Here is a 16,528-nt window from a genome sequence, read left to right on the forward strand (position 1 = left end):
CCCAATCCCTCCCAGCATCAGAGTGGTCTCTATTCATTTAAAAAATGGCATGCTTATTTTGTGCCAGGTTTTGGCCAGTGTTGAGAAAACAGTGGTGTGTTAAAACAGGCAGTCTTATCCTTACAAGGTTTAGTGTGCAGTTGGGCCGAGCATGGGCATACTTGTAACTTAAATTTACTTGTGTATAGTTGTAATTTTGAACTGTGCTTTGAAGCAAAGGGACAAGATAAATGTCATCTCAAGAGAGATCCATCTCAGACTTCAAAATCAGAGGAGGAACCTATGAAGCAACTCTTGCATTTTCAGGACATGGGTCAGATCTGGGGCTTGCCCAAAATTCTAAGGCAGGAGAGAGGTTGGCCCTTTGGAGGATGGCTAAAGGACTGGATGCAAGAGGTGACGAGATGAAGCTGGAGGCTGGAATGAGACACTGCAGCCAGCCAAGGTTTTGATCCCTGTCCTAAGAGAAAGTGAAGCCACTGAAAGGTTTCAAGCAAAGGAATACATATGAGAAAGTTGGAAGGATATTCAGTTTGAAAAAAAAAATCACTCCAGCTGCTCTATAGATGGGCAGACTGGGAAAGGCAAGGCCAGAAGGCCATGTGGTCAGGACAAGAGCAGACAATAGCCTGGACCAGGGAGGTATGCAGATCAGTAACCAGGTAAGAGAGATCTAGGAAGCTAAGGTTGCCAATGTATGTCTGGGGTTTCAACTTTTCCTTATACCTAAAGCTGGTCTTTGATAGGCATGAGCTTCTGTACAACTTTAGGTACACCTTCGTGATTATTTTCCAAAATATACTAAAGTAGTTAATCACTTCCCTTACTAGAAAGTCAACTCTTTGAGGGCAGGGTTGCATGGAGTGGAACTTTTCTCCCATGCATTGTTGACCTGCAAGCTATGTGTCTATTGGGTGCTCAATATATACACATAATTATAAAGAGTACATAAGATTCTCCTATACCTTCCTCCTTTCTTACTACTTACCATAATTGTAATGAAATAGTTATTCATCACCTCTCACTAAACTGTCAACTCCATAAGGAGTTGGGGTAGGGTAGGGTCCATATCTGTCTTGGTTATTGCTTTATCTCAATGCCCTACACTGCACCTGGTACTCAGTAAATATTTGTGAAAGAATCCTTCTGTTAAGTAAAAGTTTCAACCAAACATTTATATCATGCTTATTTTGTGCCAGTCTCTGTCTTGGTATCTTACAAACATTAGAACAGTTTTTCTCATTACAACTCCATTGGGTATATATTATTAGTATCCCTATTTCACTGATGAGGAAACTGAGGCAGGAAGATTAAGCAACTTCTTAAGGAGTCCATCTAATGGACCAATATATGGACCTTGTCTAGGACAGGACCTGGACTAGGTGCAGAATAAAATCATCGTTAATATTTTGGGGCACTAGTGGTAAAGAAACCGCCTGCCAATGCAGGAGATGCCAGACACGTGCACTTGATCCCTGGATCAGGGAAGATCCTCTAGAAAAGGAAACGGCAACACACTCCAGTATTCTTGCCTGGAAAATTCCATGCCCATAGGGTCGCAAAGATTTGGACAGGACTGAGCACAAAGGATAGGATAGGATAATATTTTTGAGCACCTACTCACTCTTGAGGGTTCCTTGGACTGCAAGGAGATCCAACCAGTCCATACTAAAGGAGCTCAGTTCTGGGTGTTCATTGGAAGGACTGATGCTAAAGCTGAAAGTCCAATACTTTGGCCACCTCATGTGAAGAGTTGACTCATTGGAAAAGACCCTGATGCTGGGAGGGATTAGGGGCAGGAGGAGAAGGGGAAGACAGAGGATGAGATGGCTGGATGGCATCACCGACTCGATGGACCTGAGTTTGAGTGAACTCCGGGAGTTGGTGATGGACAGGGAGGCCTGGCGTGCTATGATTCATGGGGTCGCAGAGTCGGACACGACTGAGCGACTGAACTGAACTGATAATATACATATCAGGTTTGGAGTTAGGGGCTTTACATGGTATATTTTTTTTTAAGCCTCTCACTAAGGTTAGGCAAGTTAGGTACCCTTAATCGCCCTCGATTATTATGGAAATAGGTAAAGGTTTGGCAGATTCAGTTTCTTGATAGACGTCACTAGCTGAGGAGAGGCGGAGACAATACCATCGTTCAAACCTAGCCTTTCCTCTTCCGAGCAGGTCCCCAGGACCTGCCTCTCCGCAAGGCCTGGCCCCGCCCACCATCCTCTCTACGCCTGCGCGCTCCCCGCGGCTGATCCCCGCCCCCGCCGCAGACTCGCTACGCGCACGCGCAGTGCTTCTCCATGTGGGCGCGGGCCGTCATCCGGCCCAGCTGAGCTGTGGCAAGTAAACCCCTAGGTTGCAAGACCCTCCTGCCTCGTCTTGCTGTTCCCCTCCTCTCTCGGTCTTCCCACGCCCCACCTCCACCACAGCGGACTTCGCAATGGGCAAGAGCCGGACGAAGCGCTTCAAGCGACCTCAGTTCTCGCCTACGGGCGACTGTCAGGCCGAGGCGGCGGCGGCGAACGGGACGGAGCCAGAGGAGGACGACGGGCCAGCGGCGGAACTGCTGGAAAAAGTGAGGCGAGGGCTCGCCGGGGCCTCGCGGGGAGGGGCGGGGGAGCAGGCGGCGCGCAGAGGCCCCCAGCCGTGCCGCGCGCCCCTGCCGCCGCGCCCCTGCGCGTGCGCTCTGCTGTCCCCCTGACCACTCGCTCTGTCCCGCAGCTTCAGCACCCGAGCGCCGAGGTCCGCGAGTGCGCCTGCGCGGGGCTGGCCCGGCTGGTGCAGCAGCGGCCGGTGCTCCCGGGCCTGGCTCGCCGGGACGCCGTGCGCCGCCTCGGGCCGCTGCTGCTCGATCCCAGTCTGGCGGTGAGGGAAACGGCGGCCGGCGCACTGAGGTGAGCGGGGAAGGGGGATCCGTGCTGGTACCCTCGGATCCGGGCATCGGCGTCCAGCCAGCGCCTCCTGTGCACCTGGCACCGTCGCTCACGGGTTTCATCCTCAGTGCTTTTGTCTGCGGCACAGTTCGGGAGGGCCAAGAACTGGCTATGCTCTCCTGTTTGCAGAGGAGGGATCTGAACTCAGGCTTCGGATTCCGGAGGACCTCATGAGCCCCGGACTACACGTATTCCATCTGTCCGCCTGACTGCTTCAACTGCAGTAGCCATCTGCCAAGCGTCCTCTGCTCAAGGCTTATTAACGCACGTTGTACCCTCCCCAAGGAGACTTCATAGAGTCCTGAGGTTCGGTGAACTCTTCCATTGTATGTGCCAGATTTTCTAGACGCGAGGGATTTTGAGAAAGCAGAACACTGAGCAAGACAGCCAGGATCTGTGCCTTCACAGACCCATGTTGATGCAGAGACAGGGAACTAGTAACCAGATGAAACATAATATTAGGTTTTAAGAGGTGGTATGGAGAAACCAAGAAGGTGATAGCCGGAGGTGGGGAGTTACTTTAAATTGGATAATCTCTAGATAACATTTGTGAGCTGAGAGCTGAGGTAGCCTGGAACCAGAGGTGGACACACAGGGGAAAAGCATTCCTGACAGGGAGTAGCAACAGCAGAGGGCTTGGCACGGTTAAGGAAAGGGAAGGTTATGTGGCTGAGCAGAGTAGAGGGTGCACATTATAGAGATTGCGGCTGGAGAGACAGATAAGGACTCAGTGGTGCAGAGCTTAAGGACCTATTCTAAGCCAGAGTGACTAGTCTAATTTCCCTTTTCAAAAGGGCTGGTAGCTGCACTGAGAATGGACTGTAGAGGGGGCCAGAGTAATGTTAATATTTGTAGTTCTCATAGCTCTGTGTTTGTTCTGTTTCATTCATTAAATGTAGCAGGTTTATATTGAGAGCCTGCAGTGCCAGGCAGTGGGCTAGTGGGAGTGAACAAGACACATAATTTCAGTCCTTAATGGATCTTACAGTATTGAGGGAGGCAAGCATTATGCAAATAATCTCGTAAGTGTGTAATTACAACCAATGATGTTTACAAAAGATGCTATGAGAAGGGGTTTGGGGAAGAAAACTAAGGGCATGATGTTTGAAGTGAGATCTGGGGGATGAGAGGGAATTAACCAGTTGATGGAGAAAACAACATACACTGGGAGCTCCTGGAAGATGGTGAGACATCTTCTCATTTCTCTTCATAGCCTGAGTGCCTAGCACAGTGCTGTGCACTCGGAGGGTAAACAGTGTCTTCACAATGAAAATTAAATGTAGTCAGAATTGTTTCAGGGAAGGTCATTCTCAATAGCCTCACCCTTCCTGTCCTTGAAGTCTTGATTCCAGAAAAAGGTCCCTTCATACAAGATCAGGCAGGAGAATTCCCTAGGAGTCCAGTGGTTAAGACTCCAAGCTCTCACTGCTGAAGGAGCAGGTTCAGTCCCTGGTCAGGGAGCTAAGATTCCATAAGCAGCATGGCATGGCCAAAAAAAAAAAAAAATATCAGGCAGTAATTGATTTACATTAAATAGGAAAAGTCTTCCCTCTCGCTGGGTGCTGCCTCATTCCTGAGAATTACATTGTTACAAGACAGAGTCATCTGTTTAGTTCATGTAGAGCAAGGATCAGAGCAGGTGGAGTTCTGTGGATTGATTCTGCAGCGTCTTACAGAAATCGTAAAGCAGTTTCAAACGGGAAATGTTAAGTATGGGTAGAGATAGAAATAAACGAGTGCTTAGCATGTTTTTTGGCATGTGATCTGAAGCGGGTGTGTTTTAAACTTCTTGTGTAGAAATCTCAGCGCTTGTGGCGGTTTCGAAGTTTGTGATGACATGGTAACGAAGGACATCATGACTCCGCTGGTTGCCCTTCTGAAAGAGGTAGGCCACTTTCCCAAGTCTCTGTTAGTGCACGCACTCGAACAGTTTGGGGTTTTGTCTTGTTTCTAAGTACTTTGGTGTCATTTTGTCTTCCCTCAAAACATTCTGTAGGAATTGTGTTTCTTTTCCTGGAAACACTGATCTCTCATCGTTGACACTAGTCTCTAGTTTGTCCCCGCTACCTTTATTTATCTGCTTGTTGGAAAAGACCTTCCTAAAAGTATAGACTGTCTCCTTTAGACTTCAAACTTCATAGGATGAAACTAATTTGTACTTATTCGATGCTTAATTATGTGTCTTGTGTGTTACTTTCCTGAATCCTCAAAGCAGTCCTATTTGGCAGGTATTCTTTGTTATTCCTGTTTTACAAATGAGGAAGCTCAAGCATGGACATTAAGAATTTGCTGAGAAGACTAGATTAAGTTTTCAAATTTTCTAATGTGCCACCTTTATTGCAAGATGCAGTTCAGGGATTAAGGAATTCTCCCCCTGTCATGCCTCTGGTCCACTGTTCTGTATTGATGGGTAGTTTTCACTTGAGGCCGTAGGAGGAATATCCAGGTTTGATAAGAGACATCATCATCAAAGGGACAAGACATGTTGTCCCTTTAGAACAGTAATTCTCGTAGGGGTGATGTTCCCCACAGGGGACATTTGGCAATGTCTGGAGCCATTTTTGATTGTCACAGCTTTGGAGGAGGGGTTGCTACTGGCAGCTAGTGCATAGAGGCCAAGGATGCCGCTAAGCATCCTACACTGGGCACAACAGCAAAGTGTTCCACGTGCACCACAGCAAAGAATCATCCCGTTCAAAATGTCAGCAGTGCCAAGTTTGAGAAGCCTTATTGAAAGGATGTCATGGATTGTAGGAGGGGGCAGAACTGCAGAGGGATTCAGAGCACTCACTTCAGAGCCAGGATGCCTGGATCTGAATCCTGCTTCACTAGATACTAGGCTGCACCCTCAGCAGGCTCTCTGTACCTCAGTTTCCCATTTGTAGCAGGAGATTGGGGATAATAGTTCATCTGGGTTATAGGTCTCTGGTGACAATTAAATGACTTAATCGACATGAAATGCTTAGAATGGTGCCTCGCACTTAGAAGATGCCGTATAGATATTAGCTTTTATTATGGGTTATTTTTTGCCTTATATATTATCTTGACTACGTTAAATAAAATATTTTGTATTGATTTTACATTTTCACTTAAGATGTGAAATGCTTTGTATCCAGCTTGTACAGTGACTTGTGAGAACTTGATGGGCTGCTGTTAACTGTCATTTTTGATGTTTCGTTTTTGTGATTCTTCACTGCCGTTTGCATTTCTGTTTGTTTATTCTTTTGAACAAAAGTGCTAATCGTGGTATTTGGTTATAGTGTAGTACCGGACTGGATTCAAATGAGATGTCCCCTCAGAAAAAAAAAGATGAGAACAGAAATTCTATTGAGAACATAGCCAACGAGGCCGTAAACGTGCTGTGGAATATATGGTAAGATGCTTTCCAGATGCAGCTTGCTGCCTCAACACTACTCAGGCTTCTACTCTCTCTGTTAAACTGCAGAGGAATCTCTGTTCTCCTTGGTAGGCCTGTACATCTGTTAATGCATCTGTTAATGCTTGGTAGACGATCTCGTCAAGTGACCTAAGATCAACTGTCCTCTCCAAGCCCTTGTCCTCCTAGCATCACTGTATCTTTTTTTTATTTTTTTGCCTTTCCGTGTGGCATGCAGAATCCTAGTTCCCTAACCAGGCATTGAACCTGTGCCAGTGCTTCTTGGAGGCCTAACCACTGGACTGCCAGGGAAGTCCCACTGCATCTTTCCTCGCTTTACAGCTCTTCTATCCATTTATTGCTACTGATAGAAATAAGAGAAATTGTGGTCATTAGTGGCCCCTGCATCCCTTCCTCCCCTGTGTACCTTAAGCAGCAGTTGTCTTAAAGCTGGCCAGGCTCCAGTGCAATAGATACTTTGATCTGGAATGAGACAGGAACCACAGACCTTGGTGAGTGCCATTTGACAGGGAAGTCAACGTCTGAGAAGAGCTCCTTTGGCCCCAGTAGAAAGGAGACCACACTCCATTCCATCATTGTAGCAGTGGAAGGGGGCTTGGAGATGGGGGCTTGCTTTTAGGAATGGAGATGGCTAGAAACACAACATGGATTTTTTTTTTCTGCCCCATTTTATTGGACCACATTTCTATCTGGAGTGTGTCATGATTCTTTATTTTCCATCAATAGCCATGGTTATTTCTGACCTCTTAGAGGTATATCTCAGAATACAAGGTTAAGTTGGATCCTGGAAAGCTGCCTACATTGCTTGACTACCTACAAGCAGTCAAACTTGCCTATGGTTTCTTTCTTTGTTTTTTGGGGTGCACCACTCGGCTTGAGGGGTCTTAATTCCCAAACCAGGGATCAAACCTGGGCCCCCAGCAGTGGAAGCGCAGAGTCCTAACCACTGGACCACCGGGGAAGTCCCTGTGATTTCATTTTGAACTAGTGGATGCATTTCACCAGGAAAATAGGATAGGTCAGATTTGAGGAGGAGAAGGCAATGGCACCCACTCCAACACTCTTGCCTGGAAAATCCCATGGATGGAGGAGCCTGGTGGGCTGCAGTCCATGGGGTCACTAAGAGTTGGACACAACTGAGCGACTTCACTTTCACTTTTCACTTTCATGCATTGGAGAAGGAAATGGCAACCCACTCCAGTGTTCTTGTCTGGAGAATCCCAGGGATGGGGGAGCCTCATGGGCTGCCGTCTGTGGGGTCGCACAGAGTCGGACACGACTGAAGCGACTTAGCAGCAGCAGCAGATTTGAGGAAATGGCATTCAAGCAAGCTAGTGCATGCTGTTTTTCTAATAACTTTCACTTATATAAATTGTTGAATTTGCAATTTCTTTTTTAATTTTTTAATTTGGAAATTAAAAAAAATTTTCTTTTGAAAACCACCTGAAAAAGTGGTCCAATAATCTTTCTTTCCTGAGTGCCCGTGAGCCCTATCTATATCATTTCTGGTTATCATAGCTCTTAACACTTCCCATTGCATAGTTTACATTTAAATTATGTTTACACATGTATACGTTTCATTATCTTAACAGATATATGCTTTATTTTCCTGACTGTACCTGAGCTTGCTGTGGGCTTCTTGAGGGGAGGTTCATAGCAGTGTTGCACTGACTAGATGGATGGAGGGATAGATGGATAAAGCAGACAGAAAGCAGTTTATCTTTAGACGACAGGACTGGATTTAACCGTTTAGTCAGCTCTGTCAGTGGCTAATCTGCCATGTGTGCGTGTGGTATGTCTAGAGGAATATGCTTCTCTGGAACCACGAATAAAATTGTTATAATTATCAGTAACTGTTTACCCTATATTTAGCATATATGTCAATTAATAACAGCGGTTGCACTAATTCTGATTCTTGTAGTCGAAGATACTGTAATTTCAAAAATATTTTTTTGTGAGAGTTTCTCTGTCGAAGATTGCAGAATGTTATCATTATAGCAGTCTAGATGGAATAATTAAAACTTAGTTTTACTTTCTTTTAAACTTGTCCTTTTTGTATGATGAAAATAGAGGCCTTTAACTCTTACTTTAATTTATTATTACTGTGATATAGTGGAAAGACAGGTAGACTGGATCCAGGGACTCACCACTAACAAAATGTATGATCATTAGACAGATCACTTTACCTTTGGGGGTCTGGGTTTCCTTATCCACAAAAAGAGGAATTGAAGCAAATGATTTCTAAGATCTTTTCCATCTTTAACCTCCTGTAAGGAAGCTGGCATGTAGATAAAGAGATTGGCTAATATATTGTACTGTGATGGGAATAAGAATTCAGATAGCCAGCTGTATTCATGCACAGTGACTAGGAATGGGCATTAATTTCTTCATCTGTAAAAATGGTGGGGGTTTGACTACAATTCTGGTTCTTTTATAAAGCCTCATTATTTTTTCATGAATTTCTGTGGTTGATTTCTTAATGTTAAAATGTGAATAGTAAAACTTTTTTTTCCCCCTTCGATTTAGTGAATGCAGTAGTAGAGCAGTATCTATATTCAACAAAGAAGGGTGTTTGGAGATTGTATTAAAGTATTTAAGTAGGTTTTCCACCAATGTTGACCTGGCTATTTCAGTAGGTAAGTAAAGAAAAGTTTGTGTGCCCTTATTCAAAATTTTTTATTCAGACATAAGTTATTTATTCTATGGCAGTGATTTTTTTTCTCATTGTATATAAATGCATCACTGAGTTCTATTCTGAATCTTTTAAAATGTGTGATTAATTCTTTACTTACTCATGCAGTTTTCCTGCTCTTGTCTCTAAGAGGGAGGCAAAGGATTATGTGAGCATATGTGGTTTCTAATGCCTGAACATTCTTAGAAGTTTTTATTAACTCTTGAAAGTTTTCATCTCCCATTTATGGAGAAGCAGTAACCCACAACTGCCAGGCCTTGAGCCAAAGTTAATTGGAATGTAGACGATAACCTCTGCTTTTTTTGAGAGAGGAAGATAAGTGATTGCAATTTCATATAGGCCTGCTTCCCTTCCAGACAGGGATAACAAGAGTCTGGCAGCGTTAGCAGCCTTGGCTCCCTTGCTTTCTATCCATGGGGTTACAAGCCACTGGGGGCCCTCACTCAGCAGAGGGAGGAGACAAACCAGGGGGTGGGTTCTATCTGAACAGAACGCGGCGGGTGAGTGGAGAAATAATGAATAAGAAGTGTTTTTTATTCAACCCTTCATAACGATAGGCATCTGTCCTTTTATTTAACTACACATTTCTCCTGGCAAGGACAAGTTTATTCCCCTTACTGAAGTGTATTCCCCTTACCAATGTTTCTCTTGGCTCTAGTGGAAATAGAACAGAGAAGGAAAAAATAATAGTGGAATAAATACTATTGGGAAAAAATTTTTAATCAGTTTCTCAGAATGGGATATTTGGCAGAGGGGAAACTTGTGAGTAAATGTGGATTTTAAAAACACTTGAACTAGAAAATTGGCAGGTGACTTTCAGTCTCAGAGGACAGTCTTTATTACAGTAAGAGTTTCAGGAAAGTTCATAGCTTTGAAAAGAAAAACTTCACTTCTGTTTTTTGGGCCTTAAGTTTTGTGGATTTGGTTATTTCTTTTTTTTCCTAAAGAACTTTTAAAAAAGGGAATCAGAATAAAGTAACTTTACAGTGTATAGCAGTATTTTCTTTGGCACTGAGCTAGGTTCATAACTTTTTTAAGGCAAATGTCAGATTGCTTCTGTTTTGAAAATCAAGCAAAGCTTATATATAGTAAAGTGAAATACTGAAATTCCATACTATGTATTAATATAGCTTTCTTTGGGCTCATGCTGTCTTAGCAATCACAACTTACCTTAGCTTTTTGTTAAAGTGAATTTAATTAGTCTCTTAATGAAAAAAAATTACACTTGGATATATGTATATATACATATATGCATACATACGGATTTGTATATAAATGTATTTTGGAATGCAGACTAGAGCACAATAATAACATGTATTTTGACTACTAATTTGGATGGAAATGATCTGGTTTGAAATTTTTAGACCTGGATAGAAATGGATTTTATGGAATGCAATATCTCAAAGAAAATAAATTTGGGCTTCCTCATTTGTGCGTCAGAGGTCTCTTCTGTCAAGCTTTGCATGCAGTCCCAGTTGTTTTATACTTTCAGTTAATTATTTCTAATTTACAAGTTATAATCCATGATCTTGTTTTAATTGCGAGAGAAGAGTTAAGTGCTAAATGAACCCTATGTCTATTAACACTTTACCTATCTCTTAATTTACTCATTTTTATATAAAATACTGTTTTTCTTAAATGTGCTATATCATAAATTAACTTTTAAGATCATGCAGAATTTTTTAAATGTCCCCAAACCTGGGACTTGTCATAGACAACAGTTTTCCATGCACTGGCGTTCAGCCTACAGGCTGTTTGCTACTGGTCTGTGACGAGTACAGAAATTGAGGCTAAATCTTTGTAAATGTTTATAGTAATTCCACGTTGTCACGGCAATTGAGAGCCTTTTCATTTATAAAAGTATAGTTCTGTAAAGGATTATAAGTTAAGAAAAAAGAAAAGTCTTTTATAGCTCTGATAATTTGGGAAGCCATTTGCACAAACTATGTTTGAGGAAAAGGGTGAGTCTCCTACAAAATGTGTCCAGAGAAGTTGTAAAGATGCAAGTTTTTTTGATGAGTCATTTTGGTTTTAATTATCCTAGCGGAATTCACTTGTTTCTGAATATTTGATTTTTGTCTCTATAGCATATTGTTTGCAGACGGTGACCGAAGATAACCCAGAGCTACTGAAATCTTTCAGTACCCCAGCATTGCATGTGCTGGAATCAGCAATGCTTTCTCCTGTCAGTTCCATGGAGTATCTTCTATTGAAGACATTGGTGGCAGGTAAAAGTTAACCACTTGCGATAGTGTGCATTTTAATAACTTGTAGCAGGCAGAAATGGAGAGGCCAAAATTCAATCAGTCCCCCATTTCACCACATCAGGACTTTCTGTGCTTATGTCTGTTCTCAAATTTTTAATATCTAAATGGAAACCTTTAATTCAAGCGATTCTGCATAATTTCAGAGCCTTAGAAAATTAGATGTGTTTTCAATTTAATAGCTCCTGTTGCCTGATAGAGAAATTGTGCTGTCAGGACCCCCTCTTATTTTTGAAGCAGTGAGTGCAGAAGTTGACGGCAGGCATCTAAGACATGACCACTCACTTTCCTATAAGATCTTCACCCCCAGTGCCTCTCCCCAGAATTTCTAAATACAGAAATAATCTGATGGCATGTAAGTAGTAGGTAACTTACTGTGTATTTTTCTTTTGCCCTTTGTTTGGGCTTCAAGGGTAATTTATCTTGAGAGATGTTTTGTATTTTCCCTAAATTGATAAAATACGCACAAAATAAAATTTACCATCTTAACCATTGTTAAAGTTTTTCTTTTTTTGGCTACGCTGCTCTGCTTGCGGGATCTTTAGTTTCCCAACCAGGGATTGAACCTGGCCTCCACAGTGAAAGCACCAAATCCTAGCCGCTAGACCAGCAGAGAGCTCCCTGGCTTCTTAACCATTTTTTTTTTAATTGGAGGATAATTGCTCTATGATATTTCTTAAACATCTTTACGGAGAAGGCAATGGCACCCTACTCCAGTACTCTTGCCTGGAAAATCCCATGGATGGAGGAGCCTGGTAGGCTGCAGTCCATGGGGTCGCTAAGAGTCAGACACGACTGAGCGACTTCACTTTCACTTTTCACTTTCATGCATTGGAGAAGGAAATGGCAACCCACTCCAGTGTTCTTGCCTGGAGAATCCCAGGGACGGGGGAGCCTGGTGGGCTGCCGTCTATGGGGTCGCACAGAGTTGGACATGACTGAAGCAACTTAGCAGCAGTAGCAGCAGCAGCAAGCATCTTTAAGTGTACAATTGTGTTAAGTATATCCACGTTGTTGTGTAACCATCTTGCAAAACTGAAACACTGTACACATTAAACAGCTCCCCGTGTATGTTTGTCCATCCGTGGTTAGACACTTGGGTTGCTTCCACTCTTTAGTTATTGAATAATGCTGCTAATATGGATCTGCAAATGATCTGTCTGACTCCTTTCAGTTCTTTTTTAACTTAGCAGAATATACCCCAGAACTATTTTAATTTTGTCCCATTTTTAAAAATTAGTGTACTTAGCAGTAGCTATTGTTCTGATTTCACAAGTGCAACACCAAGAACCTGCTCCCTGGTTTGTCCGTGCGATCTTGGAATTTTAATGCATTCCTTTCCCCTCTTGGACTGTAAGAAACTGCTCACGAGAGCATCTCAGGTTAAGATGAAAGAAAGCCAAGGCAACTTAGTTTGTCTTTGTGAAAGAAACTCGATCGGTGTTCTCTCGGTCTGTTGGCTCTCTCTCAGGGCAAGGCATTGTAAGCCAGGAACGGGAGACGATTATGAAGGACCGCTGCAGTATAGGGAGCTGCCTCTGGGCAGAGCTTTTTGACATTTAATAAGAACTCAACAAAGGCAGTAGGACTGAGATTTCTTGAAATCATGCCTGAGCTTATAGAACCAATAAGGTAGACACTGTATTTAATAAAAGATTTCACAGTCGATTTCTCTGTCCTCATGCTCATTTTTTTCCACAGGCACAATTTGGAATCTAAAGGACATTATTCCATCCAGGAGTCAGGCAGAAATCATAAATGCCATACTAAAGATCTTATCTGAAGTTCTGGAAATGGATGCTGGCAAAACGGTTATTCAGATGAAGGAGGCTGAAACTCAAAGGATAAAAACCGCTGCAGAGACCGAGGACACGTTACAGAATGCTAATGGTGATGATCTGATGGAAGACGATGAAATGGAAGAAATTCCTCATAGAAGGAAAGTCAGAAGGAAAACGTTCATTTCAGATTTACTTCCAGTAAGTCAGATTGGTGCTTTCAAGCATAGATTAAGACAGCTATTTTCTTTTAATAGATATGCTAAGCTTCGTAGGAAAATGTTGTAACAATTAATTATGAAGTGAATTTCAGTAAAAACAGCCATGTTTTCCCATTAATTCTCATTAAAACATCAGCTCCCAAAGGAGAAAAAAAATCTGAGATGAAACATTTATATAGTAGAGGAGTTGAAAGATGGGTAGACCAGTACTTTTGCAATATTTCAGAAACATGCAGTCGTGTGATGAAGAGTCTGAGCTCCCAAGGCAGGGGACATGGGTTTGACTTTTCGTCAGTGAACTAGGATACTTCATGTGGCATGGTGTGGTCAAGAAAAAAAACGTGGTCCTCTTCCTAACATTTGTGTCTCACTTAAGTTTCTTACTCTCCCCCAGACTGTCTCTACACTAGAGGATTTTACTTGGCTCAGATAGTCCCTTGCATCCTTGGCTCTCCTGCTTTAGAGTTTAGCCTTACTGAGCCAAAGTAGCAAGCCAGAGTTATATTGCCCACTGCTGTTGAGCAGAGGAGGCAGAGTGACCGTGAGAATTAATGACGGTTTGTAGGTTTGCAGCCTGGATAATCGTGGCTTACTTGGCTGGGTGTGATGTCGGAGTGCGAGTGACCAGTCTCCAGCGCAGGCAACTTTTCAGCTGAGCCCGTAGGCAGAGATGGAGCTGTTCTTTGGGAAAACATGTTTCCCAAGGAAGAGAGCAAGTCATCAGAAAGCCAGGGAGCACGGCGAGCTGGGCTTTGTTCATTCAGGTGCGCATTTTCCGTGCTCACGCTGTGTGGCAGGCACTGTGCCAGAGGCTACTGGTAGAAAGATGATAAGACATATTTCTTGTCTTCAGAGACCTTTTCCATCTTGTAAGGATGGGCACGTGATTTTAACTTATTACAGTACCTGTGCTAAGAGCAGTGATAGGTCTGTGCCCAGACTTCTGAGTGAGTAGGCACAGCTGACTCAGCCCTGATGGGAGCAGAAAGGAAGAGACTCTCAGAAGAGGCTTGGCAGACAGAACACCTGAGCCGTCTGAAACAGCGTGGTGAAAGCAGGTTAGTGTTGTTCGAGGGGCCTGGAGGCGGGAGAACCGGTCAGGGCTCCCGAAGTCATTCTAGGGAAGGATGGTCATGCTTGAACTGGAAGGACTCTAGTGATGTCCTCTCACCCCCTCTACCGTTGCACATGTGGCCTGTCCTGATTCGTGTATGAGAAACTGAATCTGAGAAGTGTCTTAAGTCAGTGTCTTCGAGTTTGGATAGATTTATTTTTAAAGAATTCTTTAAAAAATTTTTTTATTTTTTGGCCATACCACATGGCATGTGGGATACCCTCATAGCTCAGTTGGTAAAGAGTCTGCCTGCAATGCAGGAGACCTGGGTTTGATTCCTGGGTGAGAAAGATCCCCTGCATGAGAAGGAAATGGCAACCACTCCAGTACTCTTGCCTGGAGAATCGTATGGACAGAGTAGCCTGGTGGGCTACAAGTCCGTGGAGTCACAAGAGTCAGACGTGACTTAGTACTGAACAACAGCAGCAACATGGCCTGTGGGATCTTAATTCCCCAACCACAGATTGAGCCCATTAGAAGCACAGAGTCCTATTAGAAGCATTAATTAGAAGCATTAGGGGCACAGAGTCCCTGGAACGCCAAGGAAGTCCCTAAAGAATTCATAATGGGCATAAACTCATCAGTGTACCACCTTCTTACATTCACGAAGTCTTGTAAAGCTGAACTGGTGGTGTTCTAAAGCACTCAAATGTAGTTAAGAGCTGTTTTCTCAGTCCCCATGAATGGCTGTTAGGTGCAAAGCTTTGTGTTAAGTGCTGGGTTGAATACAAAAATGAAAAGTCCATCCTGCCCTTGAGTTGCTTGGCAACTCAATATCATATCTCTCTTGTGCATCTGAGTCAGAGTGGGTAGAATTTAAAGTCGGTAAACAAGATATAGCTGTGAGCCTTTTCATCCCAAAGGGTGTTGATAGAACCCCAGCAACATCTCAGGTGCCACGTGGAGGTAAGTTGCAGATCTGGGGTCCACGTGTGGAACGTCAGGTGTAACAGATCGGTGCTCGGAGGCTCCTCCACGGGGGCTGGCATCGCATTGACCAGGTCACCTTATCCTGATGGGCGCATCTGTACTGCGTTTCCCCACCCCAAAATCCCAGCAGGGGAGCAGTGGGAGTTCCACTTGGGCTGCCTGGGGACTCTGAGAGATCGGACGTCCCTGGCTGGGGGTGGGGGAAGAACCACCCCTGCGGGTTTGCCCCATCTCCAGCTTTGCTTCCAGGGGACCCTCCAGGGAATGGGTGAGTGGGGATTGGGATCCCAGTCCACCAAGATGAAGTGCCACTATTTGAAAGTATCAGTGTTTAACTGTTATCTAGAGATGCACGTTCTCAAGTATTACTTACAGATAGAATTTTGGTGCTTAGAAAATGCAGTATTTTCTCCTAACAGAAGCTCGCTTTTTAAAGTCTGTCACCGTGGCTGAGCAGACTGGATGGTTAACATGCTGGTCAGGCAGCCGGTGTTTTGGTGCCAGTAGGGTGCTAAGCATCGTGCTGCCGTGTGCCAGGAATACAGATTCACAGGCAGGCAGCTCAGGTCTTTTCATGCTGCCCAGTGGTTGTGCAAGTGTAATCACAAACCTGGAAGGAGAGAACCAACCCAAGTTGTTGCCATAACATGCAGAAGTAGAACACTCCTTACCTGGCTTCCGGAGTTAGCAATTATCAAATCATGGTCTATTTTCTTTCATCTCCTTTCCTACCCACTCTCCCCTCTCACTACTGAATACTTTGAAGCAAATCTCAGCTGTCATAACATTTCCTCTAGCTTGGTTCTTTATGTCAGTTTGATAACAGTAAGAAGCAGGGGATTGTTCTGAGCAGGAAAGTCAGGTAAAGAAATGGAACTTCTTTCAGAGGTGTTTCATGCCAGATCTTCATACATGTTAAGTAGATGAGAGGCCAGCAAGGGTGTGTCTTATTTAGAGTCTCATCATACACAGATGAAGTGAATAGGAATAAATTTTCTGGGTTCGATCCCTGGGTTGGGAAGATGCCCTGGAGGAGGATATGGCAACCCACTCCAGAATTCTTGCCTGGAGAGTCCCCATGGACAGAGGAAGGAGCCTGGTGGGCTATAGTCCATGGGACCTCAAAGAGTCGGACAGGACAGAGCCACTCAGCACAGCACAGCAGAAGAATAAATTTTGGATACATTCTTGCC

The 16,528-nt window shown here is 43.8% G+C and overlaps 1 protein-coding gene across 2 annotated transcripts in view; it reads left to right on the forward strand.

Moving 5' to 3' along the window:
* The first annotated feature begins 2,446 nt into the window (after nt 1–2,446).
* HEATR3 (HEAT repeat containing 3) overlaps nt 2,447–16,528 on the forward strand; it is a 35,876-nt gene continuing 21,794 nt past the window's right edge. Inside the window, exons 1-7 of one of the 2 annotated variants that reach the window (XM_068992412.1) lie at nt 2,447–2,581; nt 2,728–2,900; nt 4,737–4,824; nt 6,200–6,312; nt 8,863–8,972; nt 11,116–11,256; nt 12,994–13,271. In XM_068992412.1, coding sequence (XP_068848513.1) covers nt 2,447–2,581; nt 2,728–2,900; nt 4,737–4,824; nt 6,200–6,312; nt 8,863–8,972; nt 11,116–11,256; nt 12,994–13,271 — 1,038 coding nt within the window. Of the gene's footprint in view, nt 2,582–2,727; nt 2,901–4,736; nt 4,825–6,199; nt 6,313–8,862; nt 8,973–11,115; nt 11,257–12,993; nt 13,272–16,528 lie in introns of those variants that run through there. The other variant, XM_068992413.1, reaches the window with a different exon arrangement.

Source organism: Capricornis sumatraensis, chromosome 20, assembly GCF_032405125.1.
Source record: "Capricornis sumatraensis isolate serow.1 chromosome 20, serow.2, whole genome shotgun sequence".
Lineage (NCBI taxonomy): Eukaryota > Metazoa > Chordata > Mammalia > Artiodactyla > Bovidae > Capricornis > Capricornis sumatraensis.